Source organism: Podarcis erhardii (genome assembly GCF_964252035.2).
Source record: "Podarcis erhardii genome assembly, chromosome: 8".
Classification (NCBI taxonomy): Eukaryota; Metazoa; Chordata; class Lepidosauria; order Squamata; family Lacertidae; genus Podarcis; species Podarcis erhardii.
Genome location: NC_138499.1, coordinates 61,303,426 through 61,326,143, shown reverse-complemented (window position 1 = coordinate 61,326,143; position 22,718 = coordinate 61,303,426). Strand labels below are relative to the sequence as shown.

At 41.0% G+C, this 22,718-nt stretch overlaps 1 protein-coding gene across 2 annotated transcripts in view; it reads left to right on the top strand.

Moving 5' to 3' along the window:
* The window catches only part of RNF144B (ring finger protein 144B), a 72,018-nt gene that overhangs the window by 413 nt on the left and 48,887 nt on the right, over positions 1–22,718 (top strand). Inside the window, exons 2-3 of one of the 2 annotated variants that reach the window (XM_081873461.1) lie at positions 887–1,006; positions 2,862–2,959. Coding sequence is in view for 1 of the 2 variants with exons in the window: in XM_081873459.1 (XP_081729585.1) it covers positions 2,975–2,990 (16 nt within the window). In the remaining variant the exon portion in view is untranslated. Of the gene's footprint in view, positions 1–886; positions 1,007–2,861; positions 2,991–22,718 lie in introns of both variants that reach the window. The other variant, XM_081873459.1, reaches the window with a different exon arrangement.

The following is a 22,718-nucleotide window of genomic DNA, read 5'->3' as shown; positions in this document are numbered from 1 at the left end:
GAAGCTCCACGGCGCATGCGTGCAACTGGGGGCGGGGGCGGTTCGGAAGTTGCCATGGTGGCGCCCATGCTGTGGTTGGGGGGCCGGTCCGAATGGCTTTTGGTTTTTTTTTAAGTGGCCGCAAGACGAAAGCGCATTTGCAACTCCTGAAGGGGAAAGGGACCAGAGTGCAGCCCAATGAGAGCTCTGGTTCTTCTGCTAGCTCAGGCGCGCTAAGCATAGAGAGAAAACCCCGTGTCCATATTGCCACCGATCTGTAAAATCTACCAACAACAACAACAATTTATTATTTATACCCGGCCCATCTGGCTGGCTTCCAACAAAATATTAAAAATACATTAAATACTATGGTGCTACTGCAGCCGCGTTCAGGATTGGAATCAATTATGTATTGTATTTCTTTTTAGATTTGTATACTGCTTTTTTACCAGAATCCCCAGTGTGACTCATAACATTAATAACATATTTCCAGTTTCAATATTAAAAGACTACAATACAGTGGTACCTCAGGTTACATATGCTTTAGGTTACAGACTCCGCTAACCAAGAAATAGTACCTCGGGTTAAGAACTTTGCTTCAGGATGAGAACAGAAATTGTGCTCTGGCAGCGCGGCAGCAGCAGGAGGCCCCACTAGCTAAAGTGGTTCTTCAGGTTAAAAACAGTTTCAGGTTAAGAACAGACCTCCAGAATGAATTAAGTACTTAACCCGAGGTACCACTGTAAATGGACTCTCGAGGAGAGATGGGAGCACAAGAGAGAAAACAGGGTAGAATAGATATAGTTTATGGGTAAGTTATTGGGTGAATGAAAGGCAATGCACCTGTGTGCAATGTATGTCACTGAGTGTGTCTGATCTACTTGGGCACATGTGCTTTTGTTTACAGGTATCAAAATGATGCAGTCTTCAATATCCCTGCCTTCGAAAGTAAAATTAGATGGAAGATTCTACAATATGTACAGATGCATGAGATATCCTCAGCAGAATTGTAGGAAGTCTGTAAGAGGTGCTGTGGGCTAGTGGTCATGTTAAAAACCATGTTAGTAATTCTTTGTAATATTTATTATTTAAATAATAAAACCTATGAAACTTGGCTCCATTCACACTGTAGTCTGATACCTACTTTCTAGGATTAAGTCCCTCTGAACTACACACCTCTGAATAGGATTGTGCTGTTAGAAACAGTTATTATTTCCATTCATGGTGAATTATGTCTTACAGAGAACAACAGAGATACATTTCTCATTGTTGGAATAAATGTGTTTTGTTTCTGTTGACATCCACTAAGTTGATAGAAATGTAATTAAAAATAAATATTACTACTAACTATTGACGGATCAAGCACACACTAGCGAAAATTCCACTGACCTCCAGCTCCTCCTTCCAGTCCAAAGTGCAAAATACACATCAAGATGGGTATGTAAAAAACTAATCTGAAATCTGAAACTGAACTATTCCAGATAGAGGCTGCTGTTCTCTTGAATGCCAGCATGCAACTCTGTAAATGGAGCTCTGCCTAAAGTAACAAGGGCAGTTGATAGTGATTAGGTACTGTGGAATACTAAGCTAATAATTATGTTATCACATCTTCAAAGACTGAGGAGTATTGTGATGAAACAAAAGTTTAAAATCACGATACAAAGACTTAATATATTGTTACATTGCTGGTCTCACATAATAAGACACAAGTCTAGTTCAGTCATAGCTACAAAACATAAGAATGAGCCTGAACAATCTTTGTGTTCGCACACTCCCCCCTTGTCCCTTCCACATGTAAGGGGAAGATCTGGAAGCCTTTGCTTTGGAATTAACCACAGTTTTCCATTATGCCTAAGCTTTGAGAACTGCTTTGTTCTAATGGTTCATTGACGAGCCAGGGTATCAAATAATGGATTGCTGTTGCATCTAAAAACGTTAGAATGGTATATATTTCATTGACTTTGATGGATCGGAAATGCTAACCTCTCTTCCAGGCTGGATTCATACAATGGCATCAGTTTTCATAGCATTTTGAAGTTAATTATGTATTTGTATGGTGTATGAATTAAACAAAAAAGTGGCTGGCTTCTTTTATGTTAAAGTTCCTGCAAGCTTTATGCTCTTAATTCTGGGAAAGTTGCCTGTAAAAAATATGTAAACATTTATTTGTATCAAATCACCTGTGAATTGACTACAATAATATTCCTCTGTAAGTCTGGTTATATTTATAAACTACAGACAAAGAATATTTCAGATTTGTTTCTTTTATTTCAGAACAGATATAACTATGTTTTACAGGTCCATTCTGTTTTTCTGTGCAGTTCTTATGAGTACCCATATATTAAATATTTGTTGGATATATATTAAATGCAGTGAGTACACAGGATTCCTTTCTTTTGAGGTTGAGCTTCCTTATTCCACACCCCAACACACAGTAGCTGTGGCAGTCCTTAAGAGACAGACTCTTTCTAACACTCTACTCCTGAAATGCAGAATGAATTTGCCTTTTGTAGGAAGAGGAGGAGGAGGAGGAGGTGGTGCCTTCTGACACAAACTGCCTGTATCAATTGCAGCGAGCAGACCGTTACAGTTGTAAAACCCCTCTTCAGACTAGGCCAGTTGCTGGAGGAGCAATTGCACTATTCACTACCCAAACCAAATATATGTGGCAAAGAAATCCCAGTAATAGGTTGCCTAAGACTGCTGAGGTATGCAGATTCTGAACTGCAGCTCCTTTGGAAAATATAGAAGGGTGATAAGTTAGGGTGAAAGGGAGTATAGAAGGCAAACAAGAGTTTAAAAAGGACTATGTAGTTGCAGAAAGAGATTTTTTGAGACGTTACCTGAAGCTGTCATTGGTTTCTTTATCTGCTGCATGGAAGAAATGGCTGCATTTCTGAAAGAAGAAGCAAGCTGTAACCAGTGAAAAGAAATCCTGGACTGCTTGCAACTCTATTAACTGCCAAAGCACAGGAGAAAGGTGAGATTCCCCTCTATGCATCTGGACAATGGTAAATATTAGGCTTTTTCCTATACTGTATATTGTCATTCATACTGTGGATTTAATCTTCTGTCTCCTGAACATTTCTGCCTGCAAGTTTCCTTCTGCAAACCAGCTTTATACCATTATGGTGAGGCATTGCTTTCATACTTGTGGTGATGAGATGTGTGTGTGTGTTAGTTCAACTCTGCATGTTGGGCATGATGCCTTCTAGAGAATCAGTTGCTCTTTTACCACAGTTTTCTTGAAGCAGCTACACCCATTAACATAGCATTGCCAGTCTGCAAACACAGTAAAAACTTGTGGTTCAGTTGAAGTTAGTGAAAATTTGCCATTCAGTTAAAGAGATCCAGAAAGTTGTTCATGCAGCCCTAATCAGGACATCACGGCTCTCCACAAGTTAAATACATTTTGGAACATTTTCCAGACCAAGCCATCTCCTTGCAAAATATTATCATACCCTAACATCTGACAAAGTAAATTCATACTGTACATTAGTCTTAAATCAGGTTTGTAGTGGGGAAACAAATGACTTCTCTGGAGTGTAATGGCATGTAAGATAATAGTTTCCAAATTTATATTTTGTTGTAGCATGCAAAAATACATGTTCCCGTTTAGCTGTTTATTTTTGTTATGTAGTTCTTGGGTCACACATTTTCAGAATTGTGGAGAAGTTTTCATTTTAATCAGAACTGTTGAGACAAGAATGTTGGTTTCATTGTGGCTAGCAGAATGAGATCAGGAATTCCACACTCAAATCTTGCTCTGCCAAGAACTTGTCTTAGGCAAGCCACTCTTTCTCATCCTAATATTACAGGATTGTTGTAAGGATTAAACTAGATTTATTTCTTATTTATTTGAAGCATTTTTGCACCTCTTCAGTGAAAAATGCACTCAGAGCAGTTTACAGAGATAAGTAATATGGCAGTCCCTGCCTTCAGGTTCAAAATCTAGACGACAATACAAAAGGAAAACTGATGGGGAGGGAGAAGGAAAAAAGCAATTTTGTGCACTATTCATTGGTTACAAAGGTTTAAAGACCAGGTGAAATGGAGACAGTTTAAGGAGAGGAGCAACCAAAAGGTTGCTGGTTGCTTAGCAGGTACACTGGCGGGACTCTGCTTCCCTTCTCTTTGTCCATTCTAGAAATGGAGAGTATGACTGTTGATTCTTCTTGATCTCCCAGCAGCTTGATGGTGATATCCTTCTGGGGCAAATGTATGAGTTGGGTATTGGGGGTATTGCATTGCAATGACTCCATGTCGACATGATGGCTGGCTCCAGAAGGCAGTTCATGAAACATTACTTGGCTCCATGGGTTCTCCAGTAAAGTTCTGTTCAAATAATTGGACTTTGCTGTATTTTTATTGATAGGCAGATCTTCTGGTATATCTGGTAGGTTGTTCTCTAGGCTTCCTATGCTAAAATAGCATCCCCACTCACTGTATTCATTTGGGTTCCTGCTTTTTGGCTTCTATTCTGTTCACGGCTTTCATTCCAAGCTTCATTTATGTTCCCTTTGCTATTATTCAACTGGGTATTTTTATATTCTTTATTTTTATGTGCAAAATTGAGGCTATTTCCTGTTATTTTTAAAAGGAAGTAATTGAATCGCATGATATGTTTAACAGTCCCACGATACATTTTAACAGTCATTAACAAAAATCCAGTTTTCCACTGCCATTAACAATATTCTTGTTGTGTGGTTGATAAGATGCTAATTTCTTCAGGAAATACAGGATCTGTGGCAAACACAGGCATTGTTCCCTGCAGTTCATAGGGCAAGGTTTTCTCTAATCTCACTGAACCTCTACTTTTGTCCTTATTCTGCTTTATTTATTTTTCAAGGCTCCTATAACTTGCCAAATATTTAACTATCCAGGCTAACTATGGAAGGTATCAAATCCTTTTCCATCTAAAAGAAACAAAGTGAGAATATTTTTCTTTTTGCTATCAAGAGGATATTTAAAGTCCACTGTGGTAAAATTTTGGTCAGGTTAATGACTATTCTCTAATTTTCCTAATTTATTCTTTATTTGTACTGGGTTTACCAGACAAGTCAACACAATCATATGAACGTCCACATGGTGGTGTTGTGTCAGGAAGGAGATCACATATACTTTGGTTCACATGCTTGGTCAGCACAACACAAATGTGAATGAATGAATTGTTTATTGTGGTCACAGGCAAATAAAATTTGGTATGGAAAGAAAACATATAGCTCATTAAAACAATTAAAAACAGACAAATACAAGCACACATTTCTCTCTCTCTCTCTCTCTCTCTCTCTGAAGCCAATAGAAAGCTTTTCCTAATCTGCACTGAAGTCAGAAATTGTTTTTCCAACCCTCTCAGTAACACTGAAGGAAACATCCCTTAAACAGAATGATACAAAATTAGGACATATTCCCAGGGAAGTTCGGAGTAGAGGGAGAATTAACCTCTCTCACTACACAGGCCACAGTACAGCATAACATGGTCAACAGGTTCTGCTCCAGCTCCACAAATACAATCTGTCAAGAACTGAAATCTTGCTCACTTAACAGTGCAGAATGCAGCACATTAAAATAAGCAAGGATAAATGCTCTCCTATTTGAAGGATGATTATATAGTTTAGGGGTTTGCTAAACAGTAATGAAATGCAGAGTTTGTTACTGTGCAGATGTAAGACGATTAATTGCTGAACAACAAGAAAACTGGGCCTCCTTTGACCTATAATTGCAGCAAAATTGAGGAGAGAAGCCCAGCCTAAATATCTTCTTCCCATTGACTAATGAAAGAGTATGAGAGTATGAAAGAATATGCTTTGCAGCTACTGAAAAGCATAAATATAACCACCATTTCAGGACATGATCTCAACAATTCAGCTGACTAAATACACACATCCAAATAAATAGCTGTGTTCCCCACAGAAGATAGTAAACCCAGTATCTCCTGGAGGAAAGCAGACGGAACTCTTTCCACTTGGGAGTTTAACCCTGAAATCCAAATGGGAATGCTGTAAGTTGGGTCATGGACTTAGATCATAGGCTTGAATAACAGGAGATAAAGGGACACTTTGCATAAGGAAGAACCCTGAAATAACATGCCAGCTAGAACTTCACAATGTGACTGTGATGCTCTTACCATGTGCAGCAGAAGGGTTTTTCCCAGCAGCTTCACTGGGAAGGGCAACATTTGAACCAATCTTCTTGGAGGAAGTAAGCTGTGCCTTTACCAGCAGCTTGACCAGAAGAAATTTAATAGGTGATTCCCCCCCTCTTCATGGATATAAACAAGGGAAATAGATTCCCCAGTGAAGTCCTTGCATATTGCACTATAGGTAAAAGTACTGCAGTAGAGCCAATTAAAAGGATGGCAACTCTGTTGTCTTGAAATAAAGGGATTAGGAAGTAAATCTCCTAGTCAGCTTGGTGGATGCAAAACACTCAGTGAACAACTGAGGAGACCTATGGATGTGGCTGGTATTGAAGGAACATCCATTATTTTCAATGACAGTGTATGCTGAAGTGATATTCTCACAAAATGTCAACTCCTAGGCCTAGCATACCAGCTGTAAGATGGAGTTGCAAATATACAAAACACCTGGCCAGATTCAAGTTGTAGTAGGCATGCTGTATGAAGCCCAGAGTCTGTACATGTGAATTTAACCAGCCTGACATAAAATAAGGAATACTGGAAACTCATGGATCCCCATATTTCCTTGTTTTGAGGTGGCCCACATTAGTGAAACCACAACATATTTTCCTCTTGGAATTCCTGACACTCCTTGAGTCTACTGGAATTAAGCAAACAGATCAGATTTTTGTGGCATGGCAGCTTTTTCTGACCTTATTAAAAACCCATGTTAATTCCATCCATGTCATTTCAGTTTTAAAGGCATGTAGCCTGCGTTAACTAGGATCTTATCTGTGCAGATCATATGCCAAAAGGGCCTGGCATTTTCCTTCAGCAAAAAGGGCCTTGTGTTATTATTATTATTGCAACTTTTAATCCTCATTTGAAGGTCCACAAAAATTACATCTGTATTACAGCGTAAACCTATACATGTTCACTCAGAAGTCAGCCCCATTAATGTAACTGGCGCTTAAGTGTGTATAGTAAATTTATAGCCTGAGTTAAACTTCCATCACACTTGCTAGTCCTTTTCTGGTGACACGATAGTGTGCTAACATGCTAGGAGGGGTGGATGGGAGTTGAGTGCACTAGCATCATCCCCTGTTGTTTTTCTGCTACTTTCAAACTTGTGGAGGGAGTGGGGAGCCTCATGTGCTCATTTGAGATTTGGGGGTTTTCAGGGTTTAAAATGATTGGGTAGCAGGTACAGAAAGCTCCCAGCTTCACAAGATCTGTGAGTTAGAGGGCGAATGCAAAGACAATGGCATGTGGGTGGCATGAAGTGTGCTAGCCCCTCTCACAGGTTAACTCAACACATTACTCCAAGACTTGAAGAGAAATTTAGTGTTGAGAGATTGCTGGGGCATGCATGACCTGAGTTGGGGGCAGGGCGCAGCGGTCTACATACAGGGAAAAATGCTTTAAATACGTCAGAAATTAAATCATTATAAGAAAAGAAAAAAACCCTATGCAAAAACACTCTAGAAAGGTTCTGTGCTCTCTGGCACCATCTGGTGTTGCATGTTTATAATGTATTCAAGTCGCTGCTTTTTTGACTAAAGTAGCTGAGTCCAGGGTCTGCAAGCAAAGGTCTAGCATATTTGCAAAAGGATTTACAGTGTAACCCCACAAGTAATATATATAGGTAGTATACCTCCTGCCAAATACCTTCAGGATTGCTCCTTTGAGTTTGATTGATGACACCACAGAAAGTTGAGCTCTGGAAGTCCCAGTCCCTATTATATCACCAAATGTTCTGTCCCCTGGGAGTTCCACTCTGGAAGATATGATCCAGGAAACAGAAGTCATGTGTTTCTGAATCTGGACCTTGCCCATCATTCCATGGCAGAGGATGTTTGCGGATTCTCCTTTTAGATATTTGCCAGAAAAGCAAAATCTAGATGTACATTACTTGTGTATCTTAAAGAATCATAATGTGAATAAAAGCCAAATTGATTTGGTCTTACTCTAAAAGCCCTTGCTTCTACTTTCTGCAACACATTAATCATACTGGATACTAAAACGATGCTCTTACTCTGGTTTTCAGCAATTTTATGTTTATTTTATTCATTTATTCCAAAATATACTGCAATAAAGCAAATTCCGCAAACAGAGCTTTACATAAGAAATACAGAAGCAATATAATACTTGGGTCTTCAAAACAGAAATATTTTAGTGTCCGTTTAGAAATGAACAGCTTTATATAATCTCTGATTTTGCTAATCTAGGAAATAACTCTATTTCACCCAGCGACTTCAGAAGGCGAAGGAAAATGTACATTTAAATAGCAAGTTCTACAGAAACGGCCTGGCATATTTTCAAAAGGGTACAGTGTTACACAAAGACGCAACTGTGAAAGTAGCAAGCTTTGAGACCACTTACTGCAGTTCTCATTTCAAGGAATGGAAAAGTAAACATTAAGCAAAGAAGGTTAAATCTGTATCTAGAATAGCATAATAAACAAAATTTAAGATTGTTGGCTGGCCCATTGCTGTTGTGAATATATTTATTATTGTATAATGGCTAATTTTGCTTGCTTAGCACCTTTTCCCAGTCCCTGCACTGATAACCCAAACAAGCGAATACCATTGTCAGTGTATTAAAAAGAGATTTTGGTCTTGTAAAACAGTTTTAAGAATGCAAATGGCAGTGCAATACAATACGGAAAGCAGTCAACTGATCATGCATGTCTCAATTTCTCTTCTAATTGGCAGACTTTGGTACTTTTGCATCCCCTTCTAGTGAATGGAGTTTTCCCCACTGCTCTTCTGGGCTGTTTGGCTCCACATGGAATCAATATGCAGAAAGGGAAGGGAATCCCATAATTCAGCAGGACAAATCATTTGCTACCATTTGTCCATGGAACATCCTTGCCCTTTATTGGTGCAAACAGTTTGGATGGCAGTTAGAACACTTTTCATAAATCCTGTCAGGTATGTTTGAATGACTACACACACACCTGGCAGTTGGCAATATACCATAGATAACTGCCATGGTTGTGTGGCAAATATATCCACAACTACAAAAGCCTATGGCAATGGATTTTTTAATCTCATGGATCATCCCTAAAACACATTTCCATTCCCCAAAACAAAAACAATCTGTTAATTTATTGTTACTTGAATATAGGCAAACTATTCTGAGTAGATTTAGATTTAGTAGATTCCATGATTTAGGTTTAGTTATACCTGCTTTGTTGGTCTTATAGAATATATTGGTTAAGTCTGTGCTATGAACTAATAGACTCTGAACACTAGAGGGATTATTTGTATTATAATACAGTATAATACAGCAACAGTGACATCTTAATGCTTGGGCTTGTTTACAACTACTCAGTGCTTTTTTCTAAAACAAAATATTTAGGGGTACTCTCATTTTCCTACTCATATTGAAATACTGCCCCTCAATGAGGCCAAACTTAGATTCACAAAATGTTTAGGGGTATGCGTCCCCCCAGAAAAAAGCACTGCAACTACTTAAAAGACTGTAATCCTATGCACAGTAGAACCAAGGCCGACTGAACTCAATGGGACTTATGGCACAGTAAGCAATTATAGAATTGTAATGAATCCTTTTGCAAAAAAAAAAAACCCATACCAATTTAGTAAAGAATTCATTGAAGATACAATTCACTGCTTGTACTGAAATATAGCAAACATTTCCTCTCTAACCCAGAGCTGGATAGATCTTGTTATTCATTAACCCAGTGGTTCTCAAATTGTTTCTCTGATCCACACTTTCAGTATAAAAATGTGCTCATGCAACACCAGTTTTTTTTACTGAGAAGAAATACATTGTAAAACAAATATAAGAAACTCCCAGCAGTGCTTGATTTATAACACAGAACACAACTACTTTATTATATGGTCATGTGACATCCAGAAAGTGTAAAACAATGCAGCTACATAAGAACATGTATCATTACCTAAATATAATTATAAACAAGCATACAAAGTCAATGAGCGGTGCGTCCTTGCAGAATCACTTGATGCTCTTGCTCTCATTTTGAAAAGTTATCTATCCATATTCTGCAAATAAAAGAAAAGAAAAATGCTATGCTATGCTACACTTAAACGTTTAAATGTTTCTTTATTGTCCTTGAATCTTCCCGCACACTTGCCACCCTCTCCTGAGAACCAGTGCTATAAGCAAATACATTTAGGGAGAACAGAAACCTGCTGTTAGATATTCTAGTTCAGTCAAGCTAATCCAGGACTTCTATGCCATCTCCTGGTTGCTGTGGGTTCCAAGTTTCCTTCGTATCACAGGGTGTGTTCATATTACCTACCACCTTTGAGTAGAGTGAGGTTTTTCCAGTGCATTTCACACCTCGCCCTACCCCACCCATATGTTCATGGCTTGATTGGTGTTAAATTCGTTTCTGCTTCTGTTCGTACCAGGGGGCATTGACAGGCCAGAGATGACTTTACCTTGCATGGCATGGGAGTGGGACTCATCCTAGCTAACACTGCAGCCTGTCGCTAGCTCTCAAAACAAGTCGTTGGGATGGTTTTCTCTTTCGTGTGGAGTTTCTGCTATAGACAGAGGCCTACCTTGCCTAATGGATGGGTGGCTGCAATTGCAAGCGCATCGCTAGGACCTTGGGACCCTGTAATTACATTCTGCTGATGGTTCCATGTTAAATTAATGAACCTGCTGTGCACAAATTATTTATCATGCATTAGTTAATGAGCTGTCTCCCTATAAAGAGAGAGAAAGAGACGTCCTCACCCCTCTGCGGGTCCCACAGGAGGGTAAACAGAAATGAACTGCTCCTGCTCCAGCCCCATTACTTTCATACACAGGGAGAAGCTTGCTCTCCTTCCACTCATGCCCAAACCTGCAGGAAGGATGTGTATAAGTCCAATTTGCTCACTAATCTTATAATCTCATAATCAGAAACACGAGAAAAATAGAAAGCAGGTACAGAGACCATAACACATTTCCTTTTTATCTGGGGTTGTAATCCTGAGTGCATATCATGGTTCTTTCTTCAGGCTTTGTTTGATTTCCTTATACTGTCCTCAACCACATTCATGGATAGAGTGGTGTGATTTAAGGATGCAGCCCTAATCTTGTTTACCTGAGAGTAAGCCCCATCAAACTCAGTAGAACTTATGTTTTGAGTAGTGATGGTTAGGAATTGCTTTGTAACACAGGTGCCAATCAAAGTGCACCACCTGGAGCATGTAAATCTCAGCAGTGCAACAGATGTGTTCAAAGGGAATACTCCTGGCAGATTGCCAGTAATACTTGAAGAATTTGTGGGGGGGGGGGGAGAGAAAAAGAAACCTACTATTATACCTACCAGCAAGAGTGCAAAGGTTAAAGGAGTTGCATGGAGTTTCACAAGATCAGCACAAAATCCTTAAAAGGTATCTAGAATAATGTATGTTTGTGTGAGGACTAAATAATTCGGTTACAGTGGTACCTTGGGTTAAGTACTTAATTCGTTCTGGAGGTCTGTTCTTAACCTGAAACTGTTCTTAACCTGAAACTCCACTTTAGCTAATGGGGCCTCCTGCTGCTGCTGCGCCTCCGGAGCACGATTTCTGTTCTTATCCTGAAGCAAAGTTCTTAACCCAAGGTACTATTTCTGGGTTAGCGGAGTCTGTAACCTGAAGCGTATGTAACCTGAAGTGTATGTAACCCGAGGTACCACTGTAGTAGAGATGATTCACACTTGGATGCTATTCTCCTCTCCAAAGTCATCTGGTTGCAGGAAGTACAGTATGTGTTGTCATATTAGTAGGGTAGGAGAGCTGAAAAAAAATTCACATCTGGCAACCAATGAGCCCCTTTGGTTTCAGATAGCACATGGGTAGACGAGTCTAAAAAGCCAGGGACACAAATTTTCATGGCCCTCTAGTGGCTATGGTTGCTCATTTACTAGAAGTAATGTATTACATAGCTGTGGAAGCGTATACTCGATTCTGACCATTACATAGCTGTGGAAGCGTATACTCGATTCTGACCAAATTAAGCCTTCTAGAGCAAAAGCCTCCTAAAGCAAAAGGGTCTGCATTTTCTCTGTGTTCTGTGACTTAATTATGCATTGTGCAAAGAAATACATTTGCTTTTCTGTTCAGAATCCTTTTTTATAGTAAATTACACTTGATTGATTTTAAGTTCTAGTATTATGACTGTATGAAAATTTCACTGCACCAATCACAATTTTATAAGATTACCATGCCTTCCCTCAGCCATCTTAAAAAAGAAAAGGCTGGACCTTGTCCTGCAAGCCATATTATAAATATTTATTTTACTGCATAAAGTTAATACACTTTTGTCAAACACTTCAAAGTGGTTTACAAAGAGAAAATATAAATAAATAAAATGATATAAAAACTAGTAAGGAAAGCAGAGGTCCTTGCTGGCTCTTAATAATGGGAACCACAGTTTCCATTCATCACCCCCCCCCGAACATTTTTCTTTTATTTGTTTGACTACATTTATATTCCTCCTTCCAGGAGCTCAGGACAGCTTTTACACTGCCTCCCCTTTATTTTTATTTCCAGAGCAACCCTGTAAGGTAGGTGAGGCTGAGAGACAGCAATGTCTGGTCTATGCTCAGTGAGCTTCATGGCAGAGTGACGATTTGAACTCAAGTCTTCCTGGCTCTCTCATAACATAACTTTTCTTAAAATAACTGAGCAGTAGTATTTTCCATTCATTTGGAATAACACCTTTGCAGCATTAATGGACACCAGGCAAAACACAATGCAATTTGCTTAAACCAGTTCACAGCAGCTACAAAGTTCCCTCAAATGCAACAGTCACATCTCAAAAAGTTGTTCAGGCATCCTTTTAGCAGGTAATAATGTGTTTGATCTTGTTCTTGTTTGGCAGGCTTCTTTGTCAAACCTGTTTGAGTAGTTCCCCAAACCCCTCCCCCCCCCCCCCCCCGGCCCAGCAACAATTAGTTGTCTGTTTATTAAAACAAATCTAGTTTTGCAAATTACAAGCAACTTTCCTAGAATTATAGAACTAGAATGATAAAACTCTACGAGTCCACCTTATGTTTATGACTGGAATAGATTAAGCAGATCAGGAGAAATGCTTAAATATATTTAATTTGTATACTGAATTATAAAAGGAAGACACCTTTGTTATGTTTTATAAGACAGAATCCACAACCCACCATGGCCACAGACGTGAAGAGACTCAAATCCTTGTGTTGTTGTTGTTATTTATATAATATGGGCGAGTCACTACCTCTCATCCTCACCTATTTCACAGGGTTATTGAGGGGATTAATGTGTGCCATCTTAAACTACTTAGAGAAAAAAGGCAGGATATTAAGGCAGTAAATAAAGTGGGCTGGGTGTCAGTTTGCTACTGCTAATCTGCCCCTTTCAGGGTGGTCGCTTTTAGGGAGGGGCTGAGCTATGTGGATTGCGGGACTTTGGCCCTCATGTCCAGCCATATCTGCACCAGTGCTGTAAAATCACCTGTTGCCATTAGCCCCATGTTAGTGTGATTGGGATGCAGGTGGCACTGCGGTCTAAACTACTGAGCCTCTTGGGCTTGCTTGCCAATCAGAAGGTCGGTGGTTTGAATCTGTGCAATGGGGTGAGCTCCTGTTGCTCTGCCCCAGCTACTGCCAACCTAGCAGTTCAAAAGCACGCCAGTGCAAGTAGATAAACAGATAGCGCTGTGGCGGAAAGGTAAATGGTGTTTCCGTGCGCTCTGGTTTCTGTCAGGGTGTTCCGTTGTGCCAGAAGCAGTTTAGTCATGCTAGCCACACGACCCGGAAAGCTGTCTGTGGACAAACGCTGGCTCCCTCAGCCTGAAAGTGAGATGAGCGCCACAACCCCATAGTTGCCTTTGACTGGACTTAACCGTCCAGGGGTCCTTTACCTTTACCTCTTTAGTGTGATTGCTGATCCTGTAGTTCTTTTAGTACTTGCTTCCAACACTGCTTGCACAGGTACTAATTTATAATCCACATTATAGCACTAGTCATGTCCACATGCCTCTTGGTAGATCTGCACATGACAGCATAGTGGGGTCATGCATTCATCTTCTCAAAGCATCTGCACATACCCACTCAGTGTGTTCATACAGTGAAAAACGATCGGGGCTATATATATATTTCATACATCTTCCTACTAGAAATTCTTTTTCTATGTGGGAAAAATGTTATGTTTTGAAGCGCCCCTGTGTCTTAACAGAAGCTTTCAGATGGAAAACGCTGACATGTAACTAGTACTGACTGCCAAGAAATTACTCACAAGTAAGATTTTGGCATTGTGGGTTGCGATTCCTTCCTGGACTTTGAAATGCAAGGGGTGGTGGTGATTGCATAAATGACATTTAAAGGAATTGGCTTATATCTGAAGAAAAACAACACCCCCAAACAAATCAAGTTATCTATCTCTTTTTTCGTGACCAAATACAAGCACATAACACAGCAGTATGTGTTAAAGAAGTTAGAAATTTTCTCAGTGCGCCCCTCCCACACTGCCCAGTGGTACAGTTGAGACAATGGGGCTGTGGCTTGTGAAACCCTCCCCTGCTTCAGACCAGTGTATATGGTGCAGGAGGGCCTGGTCTGGCCTACTCATGCTTGGCTTGCCTGACCAGGACTCCAGTGGGCATAGCACACCTGCCAAGAGACCCGGAAAAAATGGAACATCCTGGTTTTTCTGCTTGAGATCATGGCAGCCATTTTGGGTGCCACAATATCACATGTTCTCATGCCATGCTCTTGTTTTTTGTGTTTTTTCTGGACTGCAATCTCATGCAGCTCCCCAAAACATGTGTTTTTTGACACTGCAGAAGATTGCGCCCTGTAAAAGAAATGCTTTGGGGGGGGGGGGCGAGAGTGCTGTGTGAGTCATGTGACTTGCCTGGGAGCACTTCCCTGAAGATGCGTGTCCTGGTTTTCGATCGGAAAAAGTAGGACAGTATGGCATAGGTAAGTGGAAACGCTCTGAATCTTGACCCTCTGCAGGCACTCTAGCTGCAGGATTGTGTTACTTTTGGGGAGGAACCATGTGGATTGTCTGCCTCTAGCACCAAAGTGTTTGGGGTCATCTCTGCCTGAAGCAATACAATGCACTCTGCTTATGCTGGATATGTTGCAGCGAGGTTATTTTATCTGTGGATGCCTTAAGCCAGAGCTTTCCAAACTGTGTGTCGTGACAAGTTAGTGTGTTGGTTGCTGTGTGCAGGTGTGTCGTGCGAATGTTCCTCATGCTCCTCCCAGGGCTGGAAAGGGATTAGTTTAACCTCCGGTTTGCTAGTAAAACTGAATTACAGTGGTACCTCGGGTTACATATGCTTCAGGTTACATACGCTTCAGGCTACACACTCTGCTAACCCAGAAATAGTGCTTCAGGCTAAGAACTTTGCTTCAGGATAAGAATAGAAATCGGGCTCCGGCGGCGCAGCGGCAGCAGGAGGCCCCATTAGCTAAAGTGATGCTTCAGGTTAAGAACAGTTTCAGGTTAAGAACGGACCTCCGGAACGAATTAAGTACTTAACCCGAGGTACCACTGTACTGTGTTGCGAAATGATGCAAAACCGAATTACTGTGTCGCAAAATGATGCATGTCTAAAAAGCGTGTCACAAACATGAACAGTTTGGAAAGCTCTGTCTTAAGCAGTGGTCTTAACCACCGTTTTGCAGGTCAAATTATTACCGTACTTGTGTTTAGTGCAGGATAGTAACCAGATGCCAAAAGTAAGCATGCAACTTAAAAAGACTGTACGCTGTCCTTTGTAAAACACTGTTTCTACAGAGATACAGTGGAACCTGAGCAAAAATTAAGCTGTGGCAGCCAAAGGAAAAGGTCTGTATTTCAGTACAAGTGAAAGTATATGTGATCCACCCGCCCTGCTTGTTTTGAATCTGCTATCTTAATCTCAGGAATGTAGCATTTTGGTGATGGGTGTGAGGTACAACATTCCAAAGGGATTATTCTTATTAGGCTTCATCCTTTGCTCTGAACTGCGGAGAAGCAAGTTTGCCACTAATCATTAGCAGAGCTAGGCACTGATACACACCTATATTTTGTACTGCATATCCGTGCAGACCGGAAACTAGATTTTCCACCCAGGAAGCAAATATGTGTTGTGTGAGTATGCAGTGTATGTATCAAGTGCTTCTGTTATGCCCAGTGTAGAGCATGTGGTAAAAATGTGCTGCTTTGCACCCAAATGGTGAAAAGAGTGTTAAGGGGGTATATGTGAAAGGTCTTAAGGCAAAAAACCAAAATGGAGAAATGTTTATTCCTGGGACCATAGTCCGTCCTGAATCATGGATATGCATACATTGGACATACACAGTTTATGGAACTTGCTCTCACAGGAGGCAGCGATGGCTACCAACTTGGATGGCTTTAAAAGAGGAATAGACAAAAACATGGATGGTGGGGCTACCAGTGGCTACTAGCCATGATGGCTATGCACTGCCTCCATAGTCAGAGGCAGTAATGCTTCTAAATAGAAACTGCAGGAGGGGAGAGTGCTCTTGTGCTTGGGTCCTGCTTGCACGTTTCCCACAGGCATCTGATTGGCCACTATGCAAACAGGATGCAGGACCTCTGGCCAGATCCAGCAGCTCTTTTTATGTTCTTATGGAGATGTTTAGTGGGCAATGAGCCTCTGTATCATTCCCACCCAAGCAAATGGGCAAGGGCTGTAGCTCAGTAGCACAGCACATGCTTTTCTTGCAGAAGGTCCCAGGTTCAGTCCTTGGCTTTTTTGGGTTGGGTGGGAAAAGACTTGCCTGAACCTTTGAAGATCTTCTGAACTGGGTCAATGACTTAACTCATAAGGCAGTATCAAATGCTTCTGGCAAAGGAGCTACTAGTAAACTAGCCAGATAGCAAGGAAGCTTCACAGTTAGTAGGCCATCATCTTGACCCTTAGAAGAGCTGCCATGCTAATTTTCCAATGACTTCCAGAAAATTCAACAGGACAAATCAAACAGATTGCGATCTGGAATACATTTAAGATGGGGCAAAACCTGCCTCTCTCCCTAGCTTCTGAGCTCACCAGGGTCAGATCCAGCCCATACCTCCCGGAGCAGCCCTTTATATTCTCCATTAAGTGAACAGCTGAGATTCCAAAAAAGAAGAATAAGAATGAAGGACTGCACTCAAATACAGTCCTATAGTTGAGCTGAAGTCCATCTACTATCTCTGACATTGAGTTGTCTTGCTTTCATTGTCAGGTACCACAAATAAGTGTAATGAGATTTTTTGAAAATGAGATATCAGAAATAAAGATTGGCAAGGTTTTGCTGTTCCCTGGTAGCTATTTTGTGTGTGTGGAGGGGGGTTGTACATTTATGCTGTCAAATGCTGAAAAACAGAACTGCTGAGTGTCAGAGCACCATGACTCACTTGTACTGAAGCTGAAATGCACTGCACAAGAAAGTACATTTCGGCTCTTCCAAAATAGCTTACATTAATGTTTTCATGAATGGCACCAGGTTCTGGAAGGCTGTATGAAGGGGCTGATGTAGGTCGCCTTTGAACTACCTTTCTCAGGAGGCTCTGTAACATACAGGAACACCCCCTCAATATACCCACCCAGTCCATCCTACTGATGAGTATTTTGCTAGTTGGATGTACTACTGAAATATAATCCCCATCATCCCTCGTCATTGGCCGGGGTGGCTCATGGGAGTTGGAGTCCAAAACATCTGGATAGCACCAGATGGATAGGGTATCTTAATAGTGTAAGATTATTGTGTCCTGTTACATTATCAGGGGTCCCTAGTCTGTCTAAAATTCTTTTCAATATGTGACAATTTGCAGGAGTCATCCAGGCTTACATTTATATTAGTTCTGTTTGTGCCAAGATATAATAATTGACACAGTTTGAGATACATTCTGAAGTAATATTTAAAAGTTGGGATCAAATCAATGTTCATACTGAAATATGGTCAGCAACATGCATAAAGTTATACTGTAATGTCATTTAGAGAGGTGTAGATGTGTATGTAGGACGTAGGTGGCACTGTGGGTTAAACCACAGAGCCTAGGACTTGCCGATCAGAAGGTCGGCGGTTCGAATCCCTGTGATGGGGTGAGCTCCCGTTGCTCGGTCCCTGCTCCTGCCAACCAAGCAGTTCAAAAGCACGTCAAAGTGCAAGTAGATAAATAGGTACCACTCTGGCGGGAAGGTAAACGGCATTTCTGTGCACTGCTTTGGTTCGCCAGAAGCGGCTTAGTCATGCTGGCCACATGACCTGGAAGCAGTACGCTGGCTCCCTTGGCCAATAAAGCGAGATGAGCGCTGCAACCCCAGAGTCGGCCACGACTGGACCTAATGGTCGGGGTCCCTTTACCTTTTAGATGTGTACTATTTAAATCTGAAGTATGGAGCAAGCAACAAGTGGGAACTCTACTGCATTTTAATTTGAAACTATTTTTACACCCTAGCATTGAAGTGAAGGGACGCGTGCTTAATTCACTTAATTTGAGAGCTGTAATAAAGGGGCAGCAAAAAACATCTGAAGGCATTGGTCCCAAGAAGCCGACATCTGTGATCTGAGAGTATTTCCTCTCCCCTGATTACAGGACTGTGTGTTTGTTCTTTATTACAGTGAAAATGATCTGTTTGCCCAACTCTGTCTTCCTGATCTTCCAGTTTTCAGTGCAATGTGTGCAATGTAACTTGACTGCCTAGAATTGTTGCAACGTTAGGTAGGTCATTAAGGCATGTAATTAATTGTAAAAAGATAGCATCACTTTTGGCACACAGCCAAAGCCAGAAAGTTATAGGCATATACAGTGGTACCTCGGGTTACATATGCTTCAGGTTACATATGCTTCAGGTTACAGACTCCGCTAACCCAGAAATAGTACCTTGAGTTAAGAACTTTGCTTCAGGATGAGAACAGAAATTGTGTGGCGGCGGCATGGCAGCAGTGGGAGGCCCCATTAGCTAAAGTGGTGCTTCAGGTTAAGAACAGTTTCAGTTTAAGAACGGACCTCCGGAATGAATTAAGTAGGTAACCAGAGGTACCACTGTAATCTAAGGACTATTCAAATTTCTGAACATGGCTAATAATATAATAACCTGTTGCGATTTAAACTGCCCAACCCTGGTATTGATTCTGCGTCTGTGTGCTTTGCTGTATTCATTTGCCCTTATTCCCAAGAACAATTAGAACTGTAGCCTAATTGTACTGCTGTTTGTACAACCCTTACAGAGATAACTAGCTGCCCTAAATCTGAAACAAAACAAAATGCTAAATGCTTCCATATTGTGCTTTCTGAAACTGAAATGCTTTGGAATGAGTTACAATGGTGTCTAGGAAAAGGTTTTAAGTCCTTTTGAGAACTTACAGTGACCATGTGGAAAGTTGGCACATAATCTGTGAATCTGCCACTCCTTTTTCTGTTTGCAAAATACTGAAAAAAACCACACACACTGAGAGAAAACATACAGTGATGCACAGGTGGGTTCTCTGTTTCCAGTCAACACATGAGGGAGGGGAAAGAAGAATCACACATCCCTCTTCATGGGTTTATTTATTTTTATTTATGTATTTATTTTATTCAAAGCCATTTCTAAACAGCTTAATGTTTTCAAAATCTCTTTAGTGGTGCATGCTATGTACAATGTAAAAATATCCATGTGACTTGTGTTAAGTGTAGAATAACAATATTTTGAATACAGGTATGCAACTGGGTGTTTGATTTGGAGGTCTTCTTGAAATGTCACAGAAGCTTTCTTCAGAAATAATTAAATAAACACATGAGGAGGATGAGCAGGAGAAGCAGAGATGAACGAACTGCCCATTGCTGTTTTTGTTGCCCTCCAACTTGAGGAGGGTAATATCTCCTACCGTATTTTTTGCCCTATAGGGCGCACCGGCCCATAGGGCACACCTAGTTTTTTGGGGGGAAAATAAAGAAAAAAAATTATTTCCCCCCCCCCCAAGTCACGGGGCTGGGGCAGGGGAAGTCCGAGCTTCCCCCGACCCCAACCCCCAGAACAGGCTGCTGCCCGCAAGCCTTCCGAGCCCGGCGGGAACTCCGGCGGGCTCCCAAGGCTTGCGGACATCTGCCCAAAGCCCGGGGTGCACTCCCGCCGGGCTCCCAAGGCTTGCGGATAGCTTCCTGAAGCCTGGAGAGCAAGAGGAGTCGATGCGCACTGACCCCTCTTGCTCTCCAGGCTTCAGCGAAAGCCTGCATTCGCCCCATAGGATGCACACACTTTTCCCCTTCATTTTTGGAGGGGAAAAAGTGTGTCCTATAGGGTGAAAAATACGGTATATATGTTTTGGAATGAATAGAGAAGACACCCTACTGCAGAGGTTTGCTCTCCACTTGGAGCTGCCTTCGCCAGCTTGGGACTCCAGATGCTTTGAACTAAGGCCAGGGCTGATAGAAACCATAGTTCAAGATATCTGGAGGGCATCCTGTTGAAGCAGGCGGACTGGAGAAGGGGAATGGCAGCCAGGTGGGAGGGCAGAGCTAGTGTGTTGTCCCTTCTCCCCTTGTGTGCTTGCTTGACTCTTAATGGTGAGACTGGAAGAGAGCTAAAGACATAATGCAATGAGGGTGGTTTTTGTTCAATAAATTGCAAGTTACCCAGCATTTCAGGATCTCTAAGAGGCACCTGTATTGGGGTTTAGGAATACATATGCAAAATTTGTGTACCTTTTAATTCATAAATCATTTGTAAGGCACATATTTAATTGGTGAAATACCTCTTGATAATAGGCATACAGTTTGACCTGCTTTTGATGTATGAAAGCATTCCATCTCTTTGAAGATGGATGTTAACACCCTTCCTTTCTTGGTCAGCTCTAATTCATGGCTTGAAATGTTCCAAAACCATTAGCTATACCAGTTTGAAATACATCTGAAAGACATACGCTTCCATATAGTGATGGAATAAATGCTATATTTAAGGCTTAAGCAATTTGTAGCTAGTATATGTCTGGTAAGATCTACACTTTAGAACTATGTGACCTGATTACACAATCCTGAATAGAAGGCTTCTCTTTAATCTTTTCTTAGGCTGCAACCCAATATTATACACACCTCCCTGTTTGGTAGAACATCACATTGGAGTTTACTTCTGAACTGACCTTTATAGGATTACACAGTTAGCTGGTTGGATTATATATGTATTCATCTAAAACCAAATTGGATGAGGCTGCTCCCAAGACCAACTTTGTGCTCTTTTTTTTTTTAACCTATCATGTGGCAAGCACCCCCAGAATGACCTGGGTGAATGGTTGCAAGGGATGGACTTATCTTAAATCAGGGTTAATCACTTTACTTCTACAAAGTGCTTAAAGGTTCTTAAGTATTTGTACAGCATCTTAAAAAGCAGAGACATCACCTTGCCAATAAAGGTCCGTATAGTTAAAGCCATGGTTTTCCCAGTAGTGATGTATGGAAGTGAAAGCTGGACCATAAAGAAGGCTGATCGCCGAAGAATTGATGCTTTTGAATTATGGTGCTGGAGGAGACTCTTGAGAGTCCCATGGACTGCAAGAAGATCAAACCTATCCATTCTTAAGGAAATCAGCCCTGAGTGCCCACTGGAAGGACAGATCGTGAAGCTGAGGCTCCAATACTTTGGCCACCTCATGAGAAGAGAAGACTCCCTGGAAAAGACCCTGATGTTGGGAAAGATTGAGAGCACAAGGAGAAGGGGACGACAGAGGACGAGATGGCTGGACAGTGTTCTCGAAGCTACCAGCATGAGTTTGACCAAACTGCAGGAGGCAGTGGAAGACAGGAGTGCCTGGCGTGCTCTGGTCCATGGGGTCATGAAGAGTGGGACACGACTATACAACAACAAGTATTTGTACAACTATTTTGTGAAATGGATTAGTCAGGCTACTTGATGTGGTTGAGCTGGTGCCTGAATCAATCTCTTTGAAGTCCAGAAGCTCAGTTGTTGAACCTTTTGGGACATATATTTACAGATTGTCCAATGCCCCCCCACCTATCAGATCTCAGTTTTAACACATGTGGTCAGTGATGGCATTTGACACATAATATATATTTGTTTAAGGGCTATGGTGAGCTACTTCAGAGCTAACAGAGCTATCTACCGGTACATTCAGAAGTTCGTTCCTTTTCTTCATTGTGTGGACTTCAGCGACATTGGATTGTTCATTTCATTCATCTTAACTATTTTTACTTATATTATTTTATTTATCTATATCAGATGAAGTAAATGTTTAGAGGAGGAAAAACCCACCAGTAACTTCTGTACAGTATTTGTTTCTGGTATGGGAGAATGAGAGATACCTGTGGTGACATGGTCTGCTGCATTCCTTCCCATATTGAAGAGCCCATGTTATCACTGAAGCTTCTTAAAAGAGTTTTATTAAATTCTGTTTGATAGGCTATATTCACAGCTGAACACCTTACATAAGATAGCTTAATTATGGTTTAGCTCAAGGGGATAATTAAAACTTCAAGTCTGCAGATCAAGACTGATACCTGAAAAAAAGTAGACTGATTTTGATTTTTCTGGTAGCAAGCTGAAATGAATCTTATATTTCAGGAGGTATCGGATAGCAAAGCAAGGATATAAAAAAACTGCATATAGAACCCCTGAGTTGTAACACAACACGCCACTTCTTAATCTTCTTCATTCCTTCCAAAAAAACCACTCTCTTGTCTCCCCA